Here is a 21383-nt window from a genome sequence, read left to right on the forward strand (position 1 = left end):
TCCCAGAAAACACGGCGCCACCACATATTAATAGGCAAAAGGGAGCATAAATTTATGACATAATTGTAATCCAAACCAAACCCTCAGGTAAGTCAGTTACCAAAATCTGTTTTGGACGAGACTGACTTTATGAATAAAATGATCCTATTTACACTTTGTAGTACATTTTTACACTATAATGAATGTTTCTGACTCATGTCAATGCCACATTGGCTGTTTAAAACCAGAGAGATTGGTTCCAAGGGGCCGCTGACCTTTAAGAAACAAACACATTCCTTAACAATGAGGTCCTTCATTAATAGCTTCAATTGCCCTAGATGCACCAGAGTATCAAGGTGCAGAGAGCTCTGCAGATCATTCCATTTACGGGGCGCCAAAAAACGGAATGCAGAATTACTTAATTCTCTAGAGATCAACGGGACCTCTAGAGTTAGCCAGTGAAGTGTTACCTCTGTTTACCAAACATGTATATTCCCTGTGTGAATTGTAGATGCTGAGGGTAGAAGGCTAAAGGGGATCCAAAGGAGCACTGAGACGGGACTGGCTGTAGAGATGCCCAGCCGCACTGTACGCCAAGCCAGCCACGAGTCCATTGAAGACAGCATGAACAGCTACGGCTCAGAGGGCAAGTGAGTACAGCAACATAACCAGCACCATTAGCACTTGGGGCGCCCACTGATTCACAGGGGTTCTGTGTGGATCAGTTGGTATGCATGTGGCACTAACAAAGCCAAGCTTGTGGGTCCACTCCAGCGCAAATCACATAAACATACTAAATGTGTATGCATTTACTGTACTGTACGTCCCTCTAGATAAAACCATCTGCTAAGTGAGGTGAAGTATAGTATAGCGAAGTATATTGTTACTAGTGGCACCCGCACGGTAAATCATTGGTAATTAATCATTTGATTCAATGCAATTCCCCCCTCCTCAAAAATATGTTTATCTGTTCAGCTTTTTGGTGTCTGGATATGCCTCTGATTGCGCTCATCTCTCATCTCTCATCTTGAAAAAACTCCCATAAATCCTGTGGAATCATGGCACTGGCTTTCTCTTGGAAATGCAATGCGTCAAACTTCCCTCTCCCCAGTGTGGGCTGACTAATCTACTAGCTCACGTTTGATGTCTATATTTTGAACCTTGCTTTATTAGTAGGGATTAGAGGATAAAACAGAGCAGCTATAGGCCATGAAATGCAGTTGTTGATTTGGGAGTGGACACATTATACCTCCAACACCTGCGATAGTTTGGTCATTTTATCAAAAGTATTAAGATGCATCCATTATGATGCATTTAAATACAGCGCATAATGGAATAGAAGCAGATAAGACTTTGGGAAATCATTCTACAGTTTCCAAATTGGCCGAGAAAGGCCTTCTAATATAAACATTATATCATTAATGAACGAGGAGAATAGCATTGTCTTCCGACAGGTTGCGTCACTCCTCATGAGCGTCACCGCTCATCCCTCAACCGACCTGTCTTGTTGGTTGTGGAACTCACATCACAATTGTAATATTCCTAAGCATCCAACATTCAAAATTGAAAAACATAGCTCCTAATTAGATTGTAGGCCAATTTGGAAACTGTAGGCCAATTTGGAAACACTTTTTTGGTTACTACATGATTCCATATGTGTTATTTCATAGTTTGGATCTACACAATTAGAAAATAGTAAAAATAAAGAAAAACCCTTGAATGAATAGGTGTATCCAAACTAATATATGTATATATATATATATATATATATATATATATATATATATATATATATATATATATATATATTAATATATATATACACACACCACACACAGAACATTACCCTTTTTACTATTCTTTACTCCTTATTGTTTTTTTGAGAAATGTCTAAAATATCGTGCATTTTTATTATAAATGTGTATTGCACCATTATGAGCTGTTATTTCATTACTTCTTTTTTTGGAAGGGGGTTGGGAGTATTTTTTTCTTGGCTTTCCTTGTACACTTATTTTTTTAGAATTGTTTATTTAATTAGAGATGTTGTATTTTATCATTTGACTTTTGAATACTTGTTTTTAGTTTTTGACAAAAAAAAGCATGTTTAAATGTTTAAATAGTAAACACGTGACTTTTCCTTGAATTGATGACAGAATTAGTGACAATAAAGAGAGAGGTGGGGGGCTGTGACCATAAAGGGAGATGTGGGCTGTAACAATGATCAGGTGTCGCCCAGGCTCTGTCGTAGCCGGCCGCGACCGGGAGGTCCGTGGGGCGACGCACAATTGGCCTAGCGTCGCCCGGGTTAGGGAGGGCTTGGTCGGTAGGGGTGTCCTTGTCTCATCGCGCACCAGCGACTCCTGTGGCGGGCTGGGCGCAGTGTGCGCTAACCAAGGTGGCCAGGTGCATGGTGTTTCCTTCGACGCATTGGTGCGGCTGGCTTCCGGGTTGGATGCGTGCTGTGTTAAGAAGCAGTTGCGGCTTGGTTGGGTTGTGTATCGGAGGACGCATGACTTTCAACCTTCGTCTCTCCCGAGCCCGTACGGGAGTTGTAGCGATGAGACAAGATAGTAGCTACTGCAACAATTGGATACTACGAAATTGGGGAGAAAAAGGGGTAAAATAAAAAAATAAAAATAATAATAATAATAATAAAATGATCAGGTGTGAATGTGGTGATATCTACAGTACATGGCATGTCTCAGCCTAGACACATTGGCGGTCAGGATCTCTAGTCTCCACCGAGCATTGTTAATACCCCATGGTTCCCCACCAACAGTCTGTGGAGAAACAAGCTTTGAGTGTTCAGAGATAAAACACCAAAGTTGGCATAGAAGTATCTAGTCTTCAGAGGTGAAAGACTAGTTAGGAGACTGAAACTAGTGTCTTTGGTGCAGTGATTGTCATGAAATTATTTATGTTATGTTTAACAACCAATCAGGGATCATGCACAAAATCCAGCTGCATATTGAACGTTGAGATTGCAGAAAGGCTAGACTATTTGGCAATGACACGGGGTAAGAGGAGTGAAATGTCAGCACAAAACAGGTTCTGGATTTCAGGCCTAAATTGAGGTTGCTCCGATTTACTGTCATGTACTGTCATGTTGTGTCTTGTCTCTGTCCTTTCCCTTCACCCTGTCTCCCTCTGCTGGTCGTTGTTAGGTTACCTTCTCCCCCGCTTTCCCCCAGCTGTTCCTTGTCTCCTCTGACTACCCATTCACCCCGTTTCCCACCTGTTCCCTTTTTCCCTCTGATTAGGTCCCTATATCTCTCTCTGTTTCTGTTCCTGTCCTTGTCGGATTCTTGTTTGTTGTGTTTCATGCCTGAGCCAGACTATCGTCATGTTTGCTGTAACCTTGTCCTGTCCTGTCGGAATCTGCCGGTCTATCTGAGCCTACCTATGTTTGGTTATTAAAGAAGCTCTGTTTAAGTTAGTTCGCTTTTGGGTCCTCATTCACTCACCATAACAGAAGAATCCGACCAAGAATGGACCCAGCGACTTCGGATCCTCTCCACTCAGCCGTCGGGATCCAGGGAGCGATGCTAGGCAGACACGAGCAGGAAGTGTCTGCTGCTCGACATGCCGTTGAGACCCTGGCCACCCAAGTCTCCAACCTCACAGAACAGGTTCACCATCTCCGCCTCGATCCACCGGCCACTTCCAGGGCTTTCGAATCTCCGGAGCCCAGAATCAATAACCCGCCGTGTTACTCTGGGGAGCCCACTGAATGCCGCTCGTTCCTCACCCAGTGTGATATTGTGTTTTCTCTCCAGCCCAACACTTACTCCAGGAGCACTGCTCGTGTCGCCTACGTCATATCTCTCCTTATTGGACGGGCTCGTGAGTGGGGCACGGCAATCTGGGAGGCAAGGGCTGAGTGTACTAACCAGTATCAGGACTTTAAGGAGGAGATGATACGGGTTTTTGATCGATCTGTTTTTGGGGAGGAGGCTTCCAGGGCCCTGTCTTCCCTATGTCAAGGCAATCGATCCATAACAGACTACTCTATTGAGTTTCGCACTCTTGCTGTCTCCAGTGGCTGGAACGAGCCGGCCTTGCTCGCTCGTCTTCTGGAGGGTTTCCGCGCAGAGGTAAAGGATGAGATTCTCTCCCGGGAGGTTCCTTCCAGCGTGGATTCCTTGATTGAACTCGCTATTCGCATTGAGCGACGGGTTGATCTTCGTCACCGAGCTCGTGGAAAGGAGCTCGCGCTCTCCGTCGCCTCCCTCTCCGCATCACTACCATCTTCCTCTGCCGGCTCGGGTGCTGAGCCCATGCAGCTGGGAGGTATCCGCATCTCGACTAAGGAGAGGGAACGGAGAATCACCAACCGCCTCTGTCTCTATTGCGGTTCCGCTGGTCATTTTGTCACTTCATGTCCAGTAAAAGGCCAGAGCTCGTCAGTAAGCGGAGGGCTACTGGTGAGCGCTACTACTCCTGTCTCTCCTTCAAGATCCTGCACTACCTTGTCGGTCCATCTACGCTGGACCGGTTCGTCAGCTTCCTGCAGTGCCTTAATAGACTCTGGGGCGGAGGGCTGTTTTATGGACGAGACCTGGGCTCGGGAACATGACATTCCTCTCAGACAGTTAAAGGAGCCCACGGCCTTGTTCGCCCTGGATGGTAGTCCTCTCCCCAGGATTCAGCGTGAGACGCTACCTTTAACCCTCACTGTTTCTGGTAATCATAGTGAAACCATTTCTTTTTTAATTTTTCGTTCACCTTTTACACCTGTTGTTTTGGGCCATCCCTGGCTAGTTTGTCATAATCCTTCCATTAATTTGTCTAGTAATTCTATCCTCTCCTGGAACGTCTCTTGTCATGTGAAATGTTTAATGTCTGCTATCCCTCCTGTTTCCTCTGTCTCTTCTTCACAGGAGGAGCCTGGTGATTTGACAGGGGTGCCGGAGGAATATCACGATCTGCGCACGGTGTTCAGTCGGTCCAGGGCCACCTCTCTTCCTCCACACCGGTCGTATGATTGTAGTATTGATCTCCTTCCGGGAACCACCCCCCCCCGGGGTAGACTATACTCTCTGTCGGCTCCCGAACGTAAGGCTCTCGAAGATTATTTGTCTGTAGCTCTTGACGCCGGTACCATAGTCCCCTCCTCCTCTCCCGCCGGAGCGGGGTTTTTTTTTGTCAAGAAGAAGGATGGGTCTCTGCGCCCCTGCATAGATTATCGAGGGCTGAATGACATAACAGTGAAGAATCGTTATCCGCTTCCTCTTATGTCTTCAGCCTTCGAGATCCTGCAGGGAGCCAGGTTTTTCACTAAGTTGGACCTTCGTAACGCTTACCATCTCGTGCGCATCAGGGAGGGGGACGAGTGGAAGACGGCGTTTAACACTCCGTTAGGGCACTTTGAATACCGGGTTCTTCCTTTCGGCCTCGCTAACGCTCCAGCTGTCTTTCAGGCATTAGTCAATGATGTCCTGAGAGACATGCTGAACATCTTTGTTTTCGTTTACCTTGACGATATCCTGATTTTTTCACCGTCACTCCAGATTCATGTTCAGCACGTTCGACGTGTCCTCCAGCGCCTTTTAGAGAATTGTCTTTTTGTGAAGGCTGAGAAGTGCACTTTTCATGCCTCCTCCGTCACATTTCTCGGTTCTGTTATTTCCGCTGAAGGCATTAAGATGGATCCCGCTAAGGTCCAAGCTGTCATTGATTGGCCCGTCCCTAAGTCACGCGTCGAGCTGCAGCGCTTTCTCGGCTTCGCGAACTTCTATCGTCGTTTCATCCGTAATTTCGGTCAGGTGGCAGCTCCTCTCACAGCCCTTACTTCTGTCAAGACGTGCTTTAAGTGGTCCGTTTCCGCCCAGGGAGCTTTTGATCTCCTCAAGAATCGTTTTACATCCGCTCCTATCCTTGTTACACCTGACGTCTCTAGACAGTTCGTTGTCGAGGTTGACGCGTCAGAGGTGGGCGTGGGAGCCATCCTTTCTCAGCGCTCCCTCTCTGACGACAAGGTCCACCCATGCGCGTATTTTTCTCATCGCCTGTCGCCGTCGGAACGTAACTATGATGTGGGTAACCGCGAACTGCTCGCCATCCGGTTAGCCCTAGGCGAATGGCGACAGTGGTTGGAGGGGGCGACCGTTCCTTTTGTCGTTTGGACTGACCATAGGAACCTTGAGTACATCCGTTCTGCCAAACGACTTAATGCGCGTCAGGCGCGTTGGGCGCTGTTTTTCGCTCGTTTCGAGTTCGTGATTTCTTATCGTCCGGGCTCTAAGAACACCAAGCCTGATGCTTTGTCTCGTCTCTTCAGTTCTTCAGTAGTCTCCACTGACCCCGAGGGGATTCTCCCTGAGGGGCGTGTTGTCGGGTTGACTGTCTGGGGAATTGAGAGGCAGGTAAAACAAGCGCTCACTCACACTCCGTCGCCGCGCGCTTGTCCTAGGAACCTTCTTTTCGTTCCCGTTCCTACTCGTCTGGCCGTTCTTCAGTGGGCTCACTCTGCCAAGTTAGCCGGCCACCCTGGCGTTCGGGGTACGCTTGCTTCCATTCGCCAGCGTTTTTGGTGGCCCACCCGGGAGCATGACACGCGTCGTTTCGTGGCTGCTTGTTCGGTCTGCGCGCAGACTAAGTCCGGTAACTCTCCTCCTGCCGGCCGTCTCAGGCCGCTTCCTATTCCCTCTCGACCGTGGTCTCACATCGCCTTAGATTTTGTCACCGGACTGCCTTCGTCAGCGGGGAAGACTGTTATTCTTACGGTTGTCGATAGGTTCTCTAAGGCGGCTCATTTCATTCCCCTTGCTAAGCTTCCTTCTGCTAAAGAGACGGCACAAATCATCATCGAGAATGTTTTCAGAATTCATGGCCTTCCGTCAGACGTCGTTTCGGACAGAGGTCCGCAATTCACGTCTCAATTTTGGAGGGAGTTTTGCCGTTTGATTGGGGCTTCCGTCAGTCTCTCTTCCGGCTTTCACCCCCAGTCTAACGGTCAAGCAGAACGGGCCAATCAGACTATTGGTCGCATCTTACGCAGTCTTTCTTTTCGTAACCCTGCGTCTTGGTCAGAACAGCTCCCCTGGGCAGAATACGCCCACAACTCGCTTCCTTCGTCTGCGACCGGGCTATCTCCTTTTCAGAGTAAAACATGTGGATTGGCTGGCTCAGACTAACACCAATGGTAGCTGGTGTAACAGCGTCATAGTCCTGTAGTGTTATTAAAAGAACAATGCTTACACACATTACACAAAAGAAGGGAAAAAGGGTGGCATTATCGGTGCCCTTTTTTGCTTTAATTTTATCACGAGTAAGAGGAAAATACAGTATTTCTTTCCTCTATGGAAGTTTCCCTTGTTGACAGCCGCCTACTAAACGTGAGCAAGCTCGGTACTCTGCAAAGTGAGCCATCATCAAAGGACCAGGGATGACCACTGCATGCACACTGTAGTGTTACGTAACATATGTGGCTACTCCGACAGGGGAAACAGCATCAGGGAGGGAAATCAACCTCATTGAAGCTGGATTACAGGGAATTGAACAGTCAGGGATTACTTTTTTTGGCACAGAGGATGGTTCACCATATTTTATTGGATCTCATGAACAGAATACATAACATCTTTACATAAACAAGCCGTCGAAAAACCTGGGGCCGACCGGCGAGGGAAAAATGGGCTATTACCTTGATTTGGTTTTCTCTCTGAAAGTTCATTCTTGAAAGGCAAAGAAATGGGTGCAATTTAAACAATCCAAACAAAAAGACTGCTCCAGTTCAGATGAGGACTCATGCAGAACATGAACAAACACTCACACTATTCAATCAGTTTCATTGTTTTTTTCCATCTCACCTGAAAGCATGGTTTGCAGTTTTGATTGTATAGGCTGAGGCTCTTATACAGCCAAAATTAATAGTAACTTTTTTGCAGCAACCTCTATAGTAGGTGAGTTCCGTTCTTATCAATTTAGGTTTATACAAGTCAGCACCTTATGTTGATGCTGGAAAGATATTTGGTTAGTCCCCAATAGATGATCTACAGATACTCAAACTATGAACTATCAATTGCTACTCTGTTGATATTTCTTTCCCCAGTCCCCCAGCGTAAGCAATGAGAATAGAGGGAAAAGATGGTGTTAGGGTGGGATGAGGTCAAACAGAGATTAAAGAACAATGTAGATCATCGACAATGTAGATCATATAATATCTTGGGCATGGACCAAAAATAGGCTGCATAGTTGATGGCTTTGGTTGTCTCCTCGGTCTACACTGCTGGTTTAACCCAGTTAAACATCACTATGTTCATATTTCCATGAAAGCTGTACACCACCAGGGTACAAAAATTGTCTTAGGGTCATTTTTGACCCGGCAGTTATAAAATAATTTAAACACAACAAAAAACACACACACGCGCACACACACGCACACAAAATTGAGATTGAGTGCTGCTGAGTGAACTCAGACAAAATGAAAACGTTCTTGTGCATCTGCAGCATCTCCCCTCCACGAGACCATATATGACTCAAGTTCACAGAAAAAAATCAACAACATTTCAGACAAAATAAACATTTCTTGAACGCATTGTTTACTAATTGGTAATGCAGTCAGAGGCTGTAAAGGTGCTGCAGATGACAGTCGTCCCCCCCGTTCTATCTTTGCTGAAGCCAGGAGAGCACATTTCAGTGCCCAACAGGTCATAGATCTGAATTTTCAGATGTCCAGGAGGAACAAGAGAACAATGATTTAGAAGAGGAGGAGGTATCTGAAGAAGAAGACGGGGAAAAATACAACCCAGAGCACGATGCATCATCTTCAGATAAAGATGAAATCCCCCAAGCTGAAAGAGATACATTTTTGTCAAATTACAGCAAAATAACATGGTCCTTGTTACCATATAACAACCATGACAGGATGTCAGCACAAAATGTAACAAGCATGACCCCAGGGCCCACAAGACAAGCAGTTGCCCATGCTCAGGACATCGCCTCAACATTCTACATGTTAATCACACCAGCCTTAAAAAAAAATAATCCTGGAGATTACAAATTTGGAGTGTTTCTGTAAATATGGAGACAACTGGAAAAGGATGGATAAGATTGACCTGCGTGCCTACATAGGGCTGCTAATTTTAGCGGGTGTGTATAGGTCCCGAGGTGAGGCTACATGTAGTCCCTGGCATGCAGAGAGTAGAAGGGCGATTTTCCGTGCCACGGTGCCACTGAAAGTCTTTCACACTTTCTCAAGAATGCTACAATCTGTAACCGTGAGTCAAGATCTGCAAGACGTGTGAGAGACAAACTGGCGGCCATAAGAGAGGTCTGGGAGAAGTGGGTAGAGCGTCTGTCGTACCTCTACAACCCTGGGCCTGAAGTAACAGAGGATGAGCAACTGGTTCCATTCAGAGGTACATTTTAATTTCATATCTGTAATGTAAGTGATTTTCACTGTTCATTTTATTATGTATTTCTGTAATATAATTGATTTATGTGATTTGTTTTCTGTGACACTGACACTAATTACTGATAGCAATCTCTTTTGTTAACAGTTTGCTATCCTTTTCGGCAGTATATGCCCAGCAAGCCAGCAAAGTATGGCATCAAGATATGGGTGGCCTGTGACGCACAATCCAGCTACGCTTGGAAGATGCAAGTCTACACAGGGAAGCCAACCAGTGGAGGCCCAGAGAAGAACCAGGGGATGTGATAGATGGACAGAGGGGGCACAATGTCAAGTGTGACAATTTCTTCACCTCTTACCTCTTATGAACTCAGCCAGTAGCTCCAGAAGAGAAAGATCACCATGGTTGGCACAGTCCTTGCAACAAGGGGGAGAGAGGCCTTCTCATCAAAGTTTTCCTTCACCCCCACCACCACTCTAGTTTCTTACCTCCCAAAGAGGAAGAAGAATGTGGTTCTCCTGAGCGCACTACACAAAATGGCTGAGATCAGTGATCGTGAGGACAGGAAGCCAGCGATCATCCTGGACGGCAGGGTGGTTAGAGCGTTGGACTAGTAACCGAAAGGTTGCAAGTTCGAATCCCCGAGCTGACAAGGTACAAATCTGTCATCCTGCCCCTGAACAGGCAGTTAAGCCACTGTTCCTAGGCTGTCATTGAAAATAAGAATTTGTTCTTAACTGACTTGCCTAGTAAAATAAAGGTAAAATTAAAATAAATAAAAAACAAGAAAGGAGGCATGGACAACCTGGACAAGGTGATGGGAACTTACAGCTGCAGGAGGATGACTGCCCGCTGGCCCCTGTTCATCTTTCATAACATCGTTGATGTGTCCTCATACAATGCCTTCGTGATATGGAACAAGATAAAACCCATTTGGTTGCCTGATTAGTGGAACAAGAGGAGGGTGTTCCTGGAGCAGCTGGGAAAGACAACATACATTCAAAGAAGGGAGCGCCTCCCCCGAACAGCAGCCTCTGCAGCGCTTGTGTAAGCTGTTCAGGGGGCTGAATCTTGTCCTGATCCACCTGAGGCTGCAGCTGGGGCAGGCAAGAGGAGGAGATGCCAATTCTGTCCCCCAAAGAAGGACTGTAAAACAAATACCATGCAAAGTCCATGCACACACACGTGCATATTGTCCTTCATGTCATAATTAGAGTTTATGTTCATCAAGTTTCTTGTTTTGTATCTATTATCATATTTTATCATATTTTATTATTTGTTATTGTTGTTGTTTAAACACCTTGTTGGTGGGGAAAATGGTAAAAAAATGGGAGAAGACTACTTTTTTTGTAGTTGAATTCCTCATTGTACAGTATATAAGAATATCACTATGTTGCCCAAAAAAGTTCAAGACTTTTATTTCCCTTCAATAAAATGCATTCAAAACTACTTTCTGCACATTTCTGCTACTTTCTTAGGCTATACAAGTGCTACCTCTTGCTACAAAATTAATGTTTACACCTATGCAGCACCTTTAGCAATGATAATAATAATAAACCTCTACTTTAGTAAAGAAAACATTATGACAGGTCTGTTTTAATAAAAACAAGTGGTGTCCACTGATCAAATGCAGTCTTTCTGAATTGTGAAGAGAGAAAACCCAGATATTCACAACGTTTGTGATGAATGACAGGTTGTTTCTTCATGCATAATAGATTTGGGGTTTAAAATTCAATTAAGCTGCTTTATTTTCAGGGTTTAGTGAAGGCCTGTCATTTTTTAACCTTAGGACAAGGGGAGTATACAGAATGTTAAGACTACACAAGGGTTAAATCCTACTGTTCCACCATGGATTTGGAATTCATTGACAATTTGGACCACTTCTGGGAGAGGCCCCAGCTTCACAAGGGCTTGCATCTAAATATGAGAGGTGCAAAAGTTCCCTCAGAAAATATCGAAGAGGCTCTTATCACACATTAACTCAGCCGAACCACGGTTCAGGTAATTCTTCCAATTCCAACTATTTCACAGCATTATCATCGTACTGCTATAGATTTCCATGCTTCCTGGGGTATTGTCAGTCGTAATCTTGTACCCATAAAGTTTAACTATGTTGCTGTTAGCCAAAACGAGAGGCCTGCTGTGGTCAGCTTACCCAATGCTATTATTTAAAAATACCTACAGTATAAGGATACCCCTGCTGTTTTCAAAGCACGTGGAGGGCTTGGATGGTTCTACAGAAACGTGATGTCAAAGATGGACCATATAGATGTCTGCATGCATGACACTAACCCTGACACTCTGGTTCTCACAGAGACCTGGTTAATTGCTTGATTATGGATAAGGACATTGAAATAACAGATTACAAAATTTCCAGGTGTGATAGACTGAAAAAAGGTGTAGGGGTGGCTATATACAGTACAAGTCAAAGGTTTGAACAAACAAACACATTCAAGGGTTTTTCTTTATTTTTACTGTTTTCTACATTGCAGAATAATAATGTTTAAATACTTGAGCTGTGCTTAATTTGGGTTGCATGTATAATGAAACCGATTGAATAGTCCCAGAAGTGCACACTCTTGGTATTATCTCAATCAGCTTCATGAGGTAGTCACATTTAATGGATTTCAATTAACAGGTGTGCCTTGTTAAAAGTTAATTAGTGTTTTACGTTTGAGCCAATCCGTTTTGTTGTGAAAAGGCAGGGGTTGATTTTATTGGATTTTATTAGGATCTCTTTAATTCCTCATTTGGACTAATCTCACAAGAGTCCTTAAACATCAAAATACAATTTATAATACAATCACCTTTTCACATATTACACACTGGGTGGTATACAGAAAATAGCCCTATTTGGTAAAATACCCAAGTCCATATTATGGCAAGAACAGCTAAGAGAAACGACAGTCCATCATGACTTTAAGACATGAAGGTCAGTCAATGTGGAACATTTCAAGTGCAGTCGCAAAAACCATCAAGCGCTATGATGAAATTGGCCCTCATGAGGACCACCACAGGAAAGGAAGACTCAGAGTTACCTCTGCTGCAGAGGATAAGTTCATTAGAGTTAACTGCACCTCAGATTGCAGCCCAAGTAAATCCTTCACAGAGTTCAAGTAACAGACACATCTCAACATCAACTGTTTAGAGGAAACTGCGAGAATCAGGCCTTCATGGTTGAATTGCTGCAAAGAAACCACAACTAAAGGACACCAATAAGAAGAAGAGATTTGCTTGGGCCAAGAAAACACTAGCAATGGACATTAGACCGGTGGAAATCTGTCCTTTGGTCCAGATTATAGATTTTTGCTTCCATCCGCTGTGTTTTTGTGAGATGCAGAGTTGGTAAACGGATGATCTCCGCATGTGTGTTTCTCACCGTGAAACATGGAGGTGTGATGGTGAGGGGGTGCTTTGCTGGTGACCCGGTCTGTGATTTATTTAGAATTCAAGGCACAGCATTCTGCAGCGATACGCCATCCCATCTGGTTTTCCGTTAGTGGGACTATAATTTGTTTTACAACAGGATCATGACCCAACACACCTCCAGGCTGTGTAAGGTTTATTTGACCAAGAAGGAGAGTGATGGAGTGCTGCATCAGATAACCTGGCCTCCACAATCACTCGACCTCAACCCAATTGAGATGGTTTGGGATGAGTTTGACCCGCAGATTGAAGGAAAAGCAGCCAACAAATGCTCAGCATAAGAGGGAACTCCTTCAAAACTGTCTGAAAAGCATTACTGGTGAAGCTGGTTGAGAGAATGTCAAGAGTGTGCAAAACTGTCAATGCAAAACTTTGAAGAATCTAAAATATATTTGTTTAACACTTTTTTGGTTACTACATGATTCCATATGTGTTATTTCATAGTTTGATGCCTTCACTATTATTCTACAATGTAGAAAATAGTAAAAACAAAGTAAAACCCTTGAATGAGTAGGTGTGTCCAAACTTTTGACTGGTACTGTATGGGAAATTGACTCTTGTAGCATCATGTTCCCTAAGTGTCACTATTCCCAAAAAGTTTGAATTTCTGGTTACTTGTTTATAGCAGGTATTTTCTAATCTCTTTGTAAATCTCAGGGAGACAAACGCCCGCTTTAAACACCTTAGAGTAACAAATATAGCTAATACATGATTCTCTATAGAACTTTCAGATCTCATTGTGATGAGAAATCAGGCCTGAGCAAAGACAAAAAAGAGACGTGTTAGCCAATTGGCAGCTTTTCAGACAATTGAGAAATACATGTACTTCCTCAATTTAGAAAGTTGAATCCAGCTACTTTCTAAGTTCTATTTCTGACTGTAAGGTATGTTAGTGATCCGTCTAAATATTTAAAAACAGTAAATGCAATAAAGTTTGGGAATTCCCCTCCTTCCCTGCCTAAGCAAATTCTGTCAGACTCTGGCATCATTACTGGGGAAAATTAAATAAGTGATGCTTTTAATCATGATTTTATCTCAGTACAATTTTAATTTGAAAGAAATATTGGTTTAGCTGGCCCTGGTCAGTCAGTAGATGGCTCCTCCCTCTCCCAACCCCCAGTTGGATTGATGGAGGATCAGGCAACTTCTGGTGAATCTTTGTTTTCATTTCAACAACTTTGTACTTGTCATGTGCTATATGCCTTGCTGGAGATTGATATAAAAACAATCCACTGAGGCAGATTTCCATGATCCCTTCTTGCTGCAGCTTTCTTCTGCTCTGATTGCAGAATCTTTAACACATATTTGTACCCTTACAATTACTTCTGGTATCATCCCCACGGTCTGGAAGGCAGCACATATACCCCTTCACAAAGGTGGTGACCCTTGTGACCAAAATAATTACCGGCCCTTTTCCCTAGCAAACATTTTAGAATCCTTGGTAAATACTCAACTTAGATCCTTTTTAAACATAAGATGTATTCTAAATGTACACCACCATCTCTGCTTCTGCTAAATTACGTTTTTTAATTGTTTGGATAGGAAGAAACATTGTGGAGCCCTTTTTATTGACCTGTCTAAGGCTTTCAACACTGTGGGTCACTCATTACTTATTCAGAGACTTACAATAATTGGTCTGAACCAGGCTGCATGTTGCAGGTTTTGAAAATTATTCATAGGACAGAACACAGTGTATTTACTGATGGTGTTAAATCGTGTTTTGTGGACATAACAGAGGGTGTCCCACAAGGTTAAAGTCTTGGTCAGTTCTTTTCACGATTTATATTAACAATATTGGTTCATCTGTAAAAACGTTAAACCTTCACCTGTATGCATGGCTGACCAGGCTCTTTCAGTCGGTCTTTATTGCCCTGCAGAGGGCCTTTGTTGAACTAAAGTTAGTGCTTAATGCAGGTTAAACGAAGTGTAAATATCTGGATATCCCGATACATGTTAATGAGTTGTTAAAAAGTTAAGTATAAAAATTGGCTTATTTTACAGGAATAGGTTGTACCTTACGGTAAATAGCAGAAAACAAATCATTCAGTCGATATTCATTCCGATTTTAGACTATGGCAATATAATTTATATGAATGCAGCTGCCACTGTATTGAAGCCACTGTATATAATAGTGCATAATGCTTCTTTACGGGCAGTAGGTTCAGCACACATCAATGTACTCTGTATGAGAAAGTAGGCTGGCCCTATTCGAAGTCTCACAGATCTATGCATTAAGCTTTTTTGTCTATAAAGCCCTCTTGTGTAAACTACCACCCTACCTTACTTCTCTGGTAACCTATAGAGATACAAGCTATCAGACAAGATCTCGGGAACGGTAAACTCTAGAGGTCCCTTCGATCTTGACAGAGATATGTAAATCTGTCTATATCTATTTTGCACGTTGCTTGTGGAATGGTTTAAATTTCATGAATTGGTGCCTCTGATGCAGTCAGAGAGCTATGTGAGAACCTTTTTAAGGAATAATGTGTTTGGTTTTTATATTTCTATGATTGATCTTAAGTTTTTTTTATTTTGTATTGTGTTGTGTTTTTTTGCTTGCTTAGATCTTGTATGTTACTAGGCCTATGTTTTGTACATTTCCCCAGGTCGTTGTTGCAAATGAGAATGTATTCTCAGTCAACTCACCCAATCTAATTTCAAAAGCTATTTTATATACCATAGGTTGCGTGAGATTGGCTCTCGTTTTCTAAAAAATATGTACATAATCCCTGACGTACAACATTAGATACAAATTGCAGGATTTGACCATAGTATTTGTTTCAGTGTCGCTGAAATATGTTGACTTAGTTTTTGTCACAACAAACAAACATCTAAAATGTGATTGAGTATGTGGACACCCCTTCAAATGAGTGGATTCGTTAATTTCAGGCACACCTGTTGATGACAGGTGTATAAAATCGATAATACAGCCAGTCAATCTCTATAGACAAACCTTGGCAGTAGAATGGCCTTACTGAAGAGCTCATTGACTTAAACGTGGCACCGTCATAGGATACCACCTTTCCTACAAGTCAGTTCGTTACATTTCTGCCCTGCTAGAGCTGCCCCGGGCAACTGTAAGTGCTGTTATTGTGAAGTGGAAACGTCTAGGAGAAACAACGTCTCAGCTGCGAAGTGGTAGGCCACACAAGCTCACAGAACGAATGAATAGTGACAACTGTAAAGTTTGGTGGATGAGAATACTGGTCTGAGGCTGTTTGTCATGGTTCAGGCTCCTCAGTTCCAGTGAAGAGAAATCTTAACGCTACAGCATCAATGACATTCTAGACGATTCTATGCTTCCAACTTTGTGGGAACAGTTTGGGGAAGGCCCTTTCCTGTTTCAGCATGACAATGCCCCTGTGCACAAAGCAAGGTCCATACAGAAATGGTTTGTCGAGACCGGTGTGGAAGAACTTGACTGATGTGCACAGAGCCCTGACCTCAACTCCATCGAATACCTTTGGAATGAATTGGAACGCAGACTGCGAGCCAGGCCTAATTGTCCAACATCAGTGCCTAACCTCACTAATGCTCTTGCGGCTGAAAGGAAGCAAGTCCCCGCAGCAACGTTCCAACATCTAGTGGAAAGCCTTCCCAGAAGAGTGGAGGTTATAGCAGTAAAGGGGGATCAACTCCATTTTAATGCCCATGATTTGGCAATGAGATGTTTGACGAGCAGGTGTCCACATAATTTTGATCATGTAGTGTACCTCTGCATATTTCAGCTGTCAAAGTAATGAAGCATGATGATTGAGCATGTGTATTTTAATAAGGCAATGGGCACAGGATCATTATTAATGCATGAAAATAGACCTGTTAGTCAAATTCTAATATATTTTGTGTTTGCCAACTAGAATATACGGTACATTAGAGACATAGGGGTAATCATTTTCATTTATCAAGAGTAAAACTTTAATTTCAGTGGAACAGGATGTAATGCATAATAGCAACAGAGTGCAAAAGAGTTATTGGGTCAGTCTGTATTTTGTTATCCCACTCATTACCCAGAATGTCCGTGTTTCTTCAAGCGCTATTTGATAAAGAAACAGTGAACCTGAGTCGAGAGTGATGGCAGAAGATAGATGAGATAGGGTGAGAAATCTCCCAAGACTGCCTGTCCAAATGTGTGGCAGCTGGTTTGGACTGTCCCTGAAGTGCTTTAAAAATAGATCAGCGAAGAACCAGAGAGAAGGGGGAAAAAACGAGGAATCGAGGTCATAACTTTAACACAGGGAGGAAATTCATTATGCGTCTTCAGCACCTATGTTCAGCTCAATGAGCAAGGTTGGTACAGGGGTGGGGGGTTGGGGGGTTTGCTTATTCTAGTGTTTTTGTTTTTGTTTTCATTTGAATATTCAGAAAGTGCCTTCTGAATGTATTCACACCCCTTAATTTTTTCTCTCTCCACATTTTGTTGTTACAGCCTGAATTGAATATGCATTATATTGAGATGTTGTGCCACTGATCTACACACAATAACCCACAAAGTCAAAGTGAAATTTAGATTTTTGAAAAAATTCACACAGACCAAGGAGGTTTTCCAGTGCTTCGCAAAGAAGGGCATCTATTGGTAGACAAAACAGACACTGAATATCCCTTTGAGCACATTAATTACACTTTGGAAGGTGTTTCATTACACCCAGTCACTACAAAGATACAAGCGTTGTTCATAACTCAGTTGCCAGAGAGGAAGGAAACTGCTCAGGGATTTCACCATGAGACCGAATGGTGATTTTAAAACAGTTACAGAGTTTAATGGCTGTGATTGGAGAAAACTGAGGATGGATCATGAACATTGTAGTTACTCCACAAAGACAGAGTGAAAGAAGGAAGACTGTACAAATAAAAATATTCCAAAACATGCATATGTTTGCAACAAGGCACGAAAGTAATCCTGCAAAAAATGTGGCAAAGAAATTTACTTATTGTACTGAGTACAAAGCATTATGTTTGGGTCAAATCCAACACATCAATGAGTATTTTCACATTTTCAAGCATAGTGGTGGTTGCATCCTGCTATGGATATGATCATCATCGGCAAGGTCTAGGGTTTTTTTTTTACCATAAAAATAAACAGAATAGAGTTAAGCACAGGCAAAATCCTGGAGGACAACCTGTTTCAGTCTGCTTTCCAACAAACACCGGGAAACAAATTCACCTTCAGCAGGACTTAAACCTAATACTCAAGGCCAAATATAGACTGGAGTTGCTTACCAAGACGACATTGAATGTTCCTGAGTGGCCTAGTTACAGGTTTGACTTAAAGCGGCTTGAACATCTATGGCAAGACTTGAAAATGGCTGTCTGGGCAATGATCAACAACCAACTTGACAGAGCTTAAAGATTTTCAAAAACAATATTGGGAAAATATTGTACAATCCAGGTGTGCAAAGCTCTTAGACACTTACCCAAAAAGACTCACATCTCTAATTGCTGCCAAAGGTGATTCTAATATGTAATGACTCAGGGGGTTGAAAACTTATCTAATGAAGATATATTAGTGTTTTATTTTTCATTAATAGTTTATTTTCTTCCACTTTGACATTACAGAGTATTTTGTATAGATTGTAAAAAAAATTCAACATCCATTTTAATCCCAATTTGTAACACAACAAAATACTTTCTGAAGGCATAGTACATCTTTGAACTATCAGGTTATGATTTATACTCAGTGACCCATAGCAATCCATTTAAGAGTGGTTACATTTCCACACCCCCATCCCTCTACTTCCTAAACATTGTGGCAGGGTCAGGCAGTTGAAATGACAGATTGTGGCTTTAATTGTTTGTACTGAATTAATTGCACACATGTACACATGTACCGTCAAAATGTCCCTATCATCTAACAATAAGTAACAACAGCGTTAACTAATTATAGAAAGTGAGTCCTGGATTGCCCGCTAATGAGTAGAAATTAATAATTAATCAGCTCAGTCGTATAGCCGCTATATAGTTGGCTACCGAGGGGAGGACGGCTCATAATAATGGCTGGAACAGAGGAAATAGAATACCATCAAACACATGGAAACCATGTTTGATGTATTTGATACCACTACACTGATTCTGCTCCAGCAATTACCACAAGTCTGTTCTCCCCATTTAAGGTGCCACCAACCTCCTGTCAAGCTGCTTCATCATAATCAAGACCATAATTCAAATCAAATCACATTTATTTGTCACATGCGCAGAATACAACAAGTGTAGACCACCATGAAATGCTTACTCACCGCCATACCAGGCGGTGAATGCAACCATGCTCTTGATGATGCGGCAGTATACGTTTTTGAGGATCTGGGGACCCATGCCAAATCTTTTTAGTCTCCTGAGGTGGAAAAATCTGATCTAATCATATCAAATGTTACTGGTCACATACACGTGATTAACACGTGATCAGCAGATGTTATTGTGGGTGTAGCGAAATGCTTGTGTTTCTAGCTCCGACAGTGCAGTAATATCTAACAAGTAATATCTAACAAATTACACAACATATACCCAACACACAAATCTAAGTAGGAATGAATTAAGACTATATACATATGGATGAGCGATGTCATAGCAGAATGGACTAAGATACAGTAGAATAGTATAGAAAACAGTATATACATATGAGATGAGTAATGCAAGTTATGTAAACATTATTAGGTGAATGAGATACCATAGAATAGTATAGAAAACAGTATATGCACATGAGATGAGTATTGCCAGATATGTAAACATTAAGTGACTAAGATACCATAAAGTGGCCAGTAATTCCTAGTATATGCCCATAGGCAGCAGCAGCCCCCCCCCCCCCCCCGTTCAGCTGAAAAGGTGGCGCAGGGAATTCAAAAATATTCTTTAGAAATATTTAACTTTCACACATTAACTGTTACGGTGCGTGAATGAGGACCCAAAAGCGAATTAACGTAAACAGAGCTTCTTTAATAACAAAACAAACGTAGGCTCAGATGGACCGGCAGATTCCGACAGGACAGGACAAGGTTGCAGCAAACATGACGATAGTCTGGTTCAGGCATGAATAACACAAACAAGAATCCGACAAAGACAGAAACAAAAACAGAGAGAGATATAGAGGACTAATCAGAGGGAAAAAGGGAACAGGTGGGAAAAGGGGTGACGAGGTAGTTAGGAGGAGACAAGGAACAGCTGGGGGAAAGAGGGGGAGAAAAGGTAACCTAATAACGACCAGCAGAGGGAGACAGGGTGAAGGGAAAGGACAGAAACAAGACACAACATGACAATACATGACAGTACCCCCCCACTCACCGAGCGCCTCCTGGCGCACTCGAGGAGGAAACCTGGCGGCAACGGAGGAAATCCTCGATCAGCGCACGGTCCAGCACGTCCCGAGAGGGAACCCAACTCCTCTCCTCAGGACCGTACCCCTCCCAATCTACTAGGTACTGATGACCACGGCCCCGAGGACGCATGTCCAAAATCCTACGGACCCTGTAGATGGGTGCGCCCTCGACAAGGATGGGGGGGGGGGGGGGGAAGACGAGCGGGGGCGCGAAGAACGGGCTTGATACAGGAGACATGGAAGATCGGGTGGACGCGACGAAGATATCGCGGAAGAAGAAGTCGAACTGCGACAGGATTAATGATTTGAGAAATACGGAACGGACCAATGAACCGCGGGGTCAACTTGCGAGAAGCGGTCTTAAGGGGAAGGTTCTGAGTGGAGAGCCAAACTCTCTGACCGCGACAATATCTAGGACTCTTAGTTCTACGCTTATTAGCAGCCCTCACAGTCTGCGCCCTATAACGGCAAAGTGCAGACCTGACCCTCTTCCAGGTGCGCTCGCAACGTTGGACAAAAGCCTGAGCGGAGGGGACGCTGGACTCGGCGAACTGAGATGAGAACAGCGGAGGCTGGTACCCGAGGCTACTCTGAAAAGGAGATAGCCCGGTCGCAGACGAAGGAAGCGAGTTGTGGGCGTATTCTGCCCAGGGGAGCTGTTCTGACCAAGACGCAGGGTTGCGAAAAGAAAGACTGCGTAAGATGCGACCAATAGTCTGATTGGCCCGTTCTGCTTGACCGTTAGACTGGGGGTGAAAGCCGGAAGAGAGACTGACGGAAGCCCCAATCAAACGGCAAAACTCCCTCCAAAATTGAGACGTGAATTGCGGACCTCTGTCCGAAACGACGTCTGACGGAAGGCCATGAATTCTGAAAACATTCTCGATGATGATTTGTGCCGTCTCTTTAGCAGAAGGAAGCTTAGCAAGGGGAATAAAATGAGCCGCCTTAGAGAACCTGTCGACAACCGTAAGAATAACAGTCTTCCCCGCTGACGAAGGCAGTCCGGTGACAAAATCTAAGGCGATGTGAGACCACGGTCGAGAGGGAATGGGAAGCGGCCTGAGACGGCCGGCAGGAGGGGAGTTACCGGACTTAGTCTGCGCGCAGACTGAACAAGCAGCCACGAAGCGACGCGTGTCATGCTCCCGGGTGGACCACCAAAAACGCTGGCGAATGGAAGCAAGCGTACCCCGAACGCCAGGGTGGCCGGCTAACTTGGCAGAGTGAGCCCACTGAAGGACGGCCAGACGAGTAGGAACGGGAACGAAAAGAAGGTTCCTGGGACAAGCGCGCGGCGACGGAGTTTGAGTGAGTGCTTG

The 21383-nt window shown here is 43.6% G+C and overlaps 1 protein-coding gene across 2 annotated transcripts in view; it reads left to right on the forward strand.

Annotated features, from left to right (window-relative positions):
- Window positions 1-21383, forward strand: part of rims4 (regulating synaptic membrane exocytosis 4) — a 60320-nt gene that overhangs the window by 21558 nt on the left and 17379 nt on the right. For both annotated transcript variants that reach the window (XM_021609118.2, XM_021609119.2), the window contains exon 2: window positions 491-629. In XM_021609118.2, the coding sequence (XP_021464793.1) occupies window positions 491-629 (139 nt within the window). The remainder of the gene's footprint in view (window positions 1-490; window positions 630-21383) is intronic.

Source organism: Oncorhynchus mykiss, chromosome 7 (assembly GCF_013265735.2).
Source record: "Oncorhynchus mykiss isolate Arlee chromosome 7, USDA_OmykA_1.1, whole genome shotgun sequence".
Classification (NCBI taxonomy): domain Eukaryota; kingdom Metazoa; phylum Chordata; class Actinopteri; order Salmoniformes; family Salmonidae; genus Oncorhynchus; species Oncorhynchus mykiss.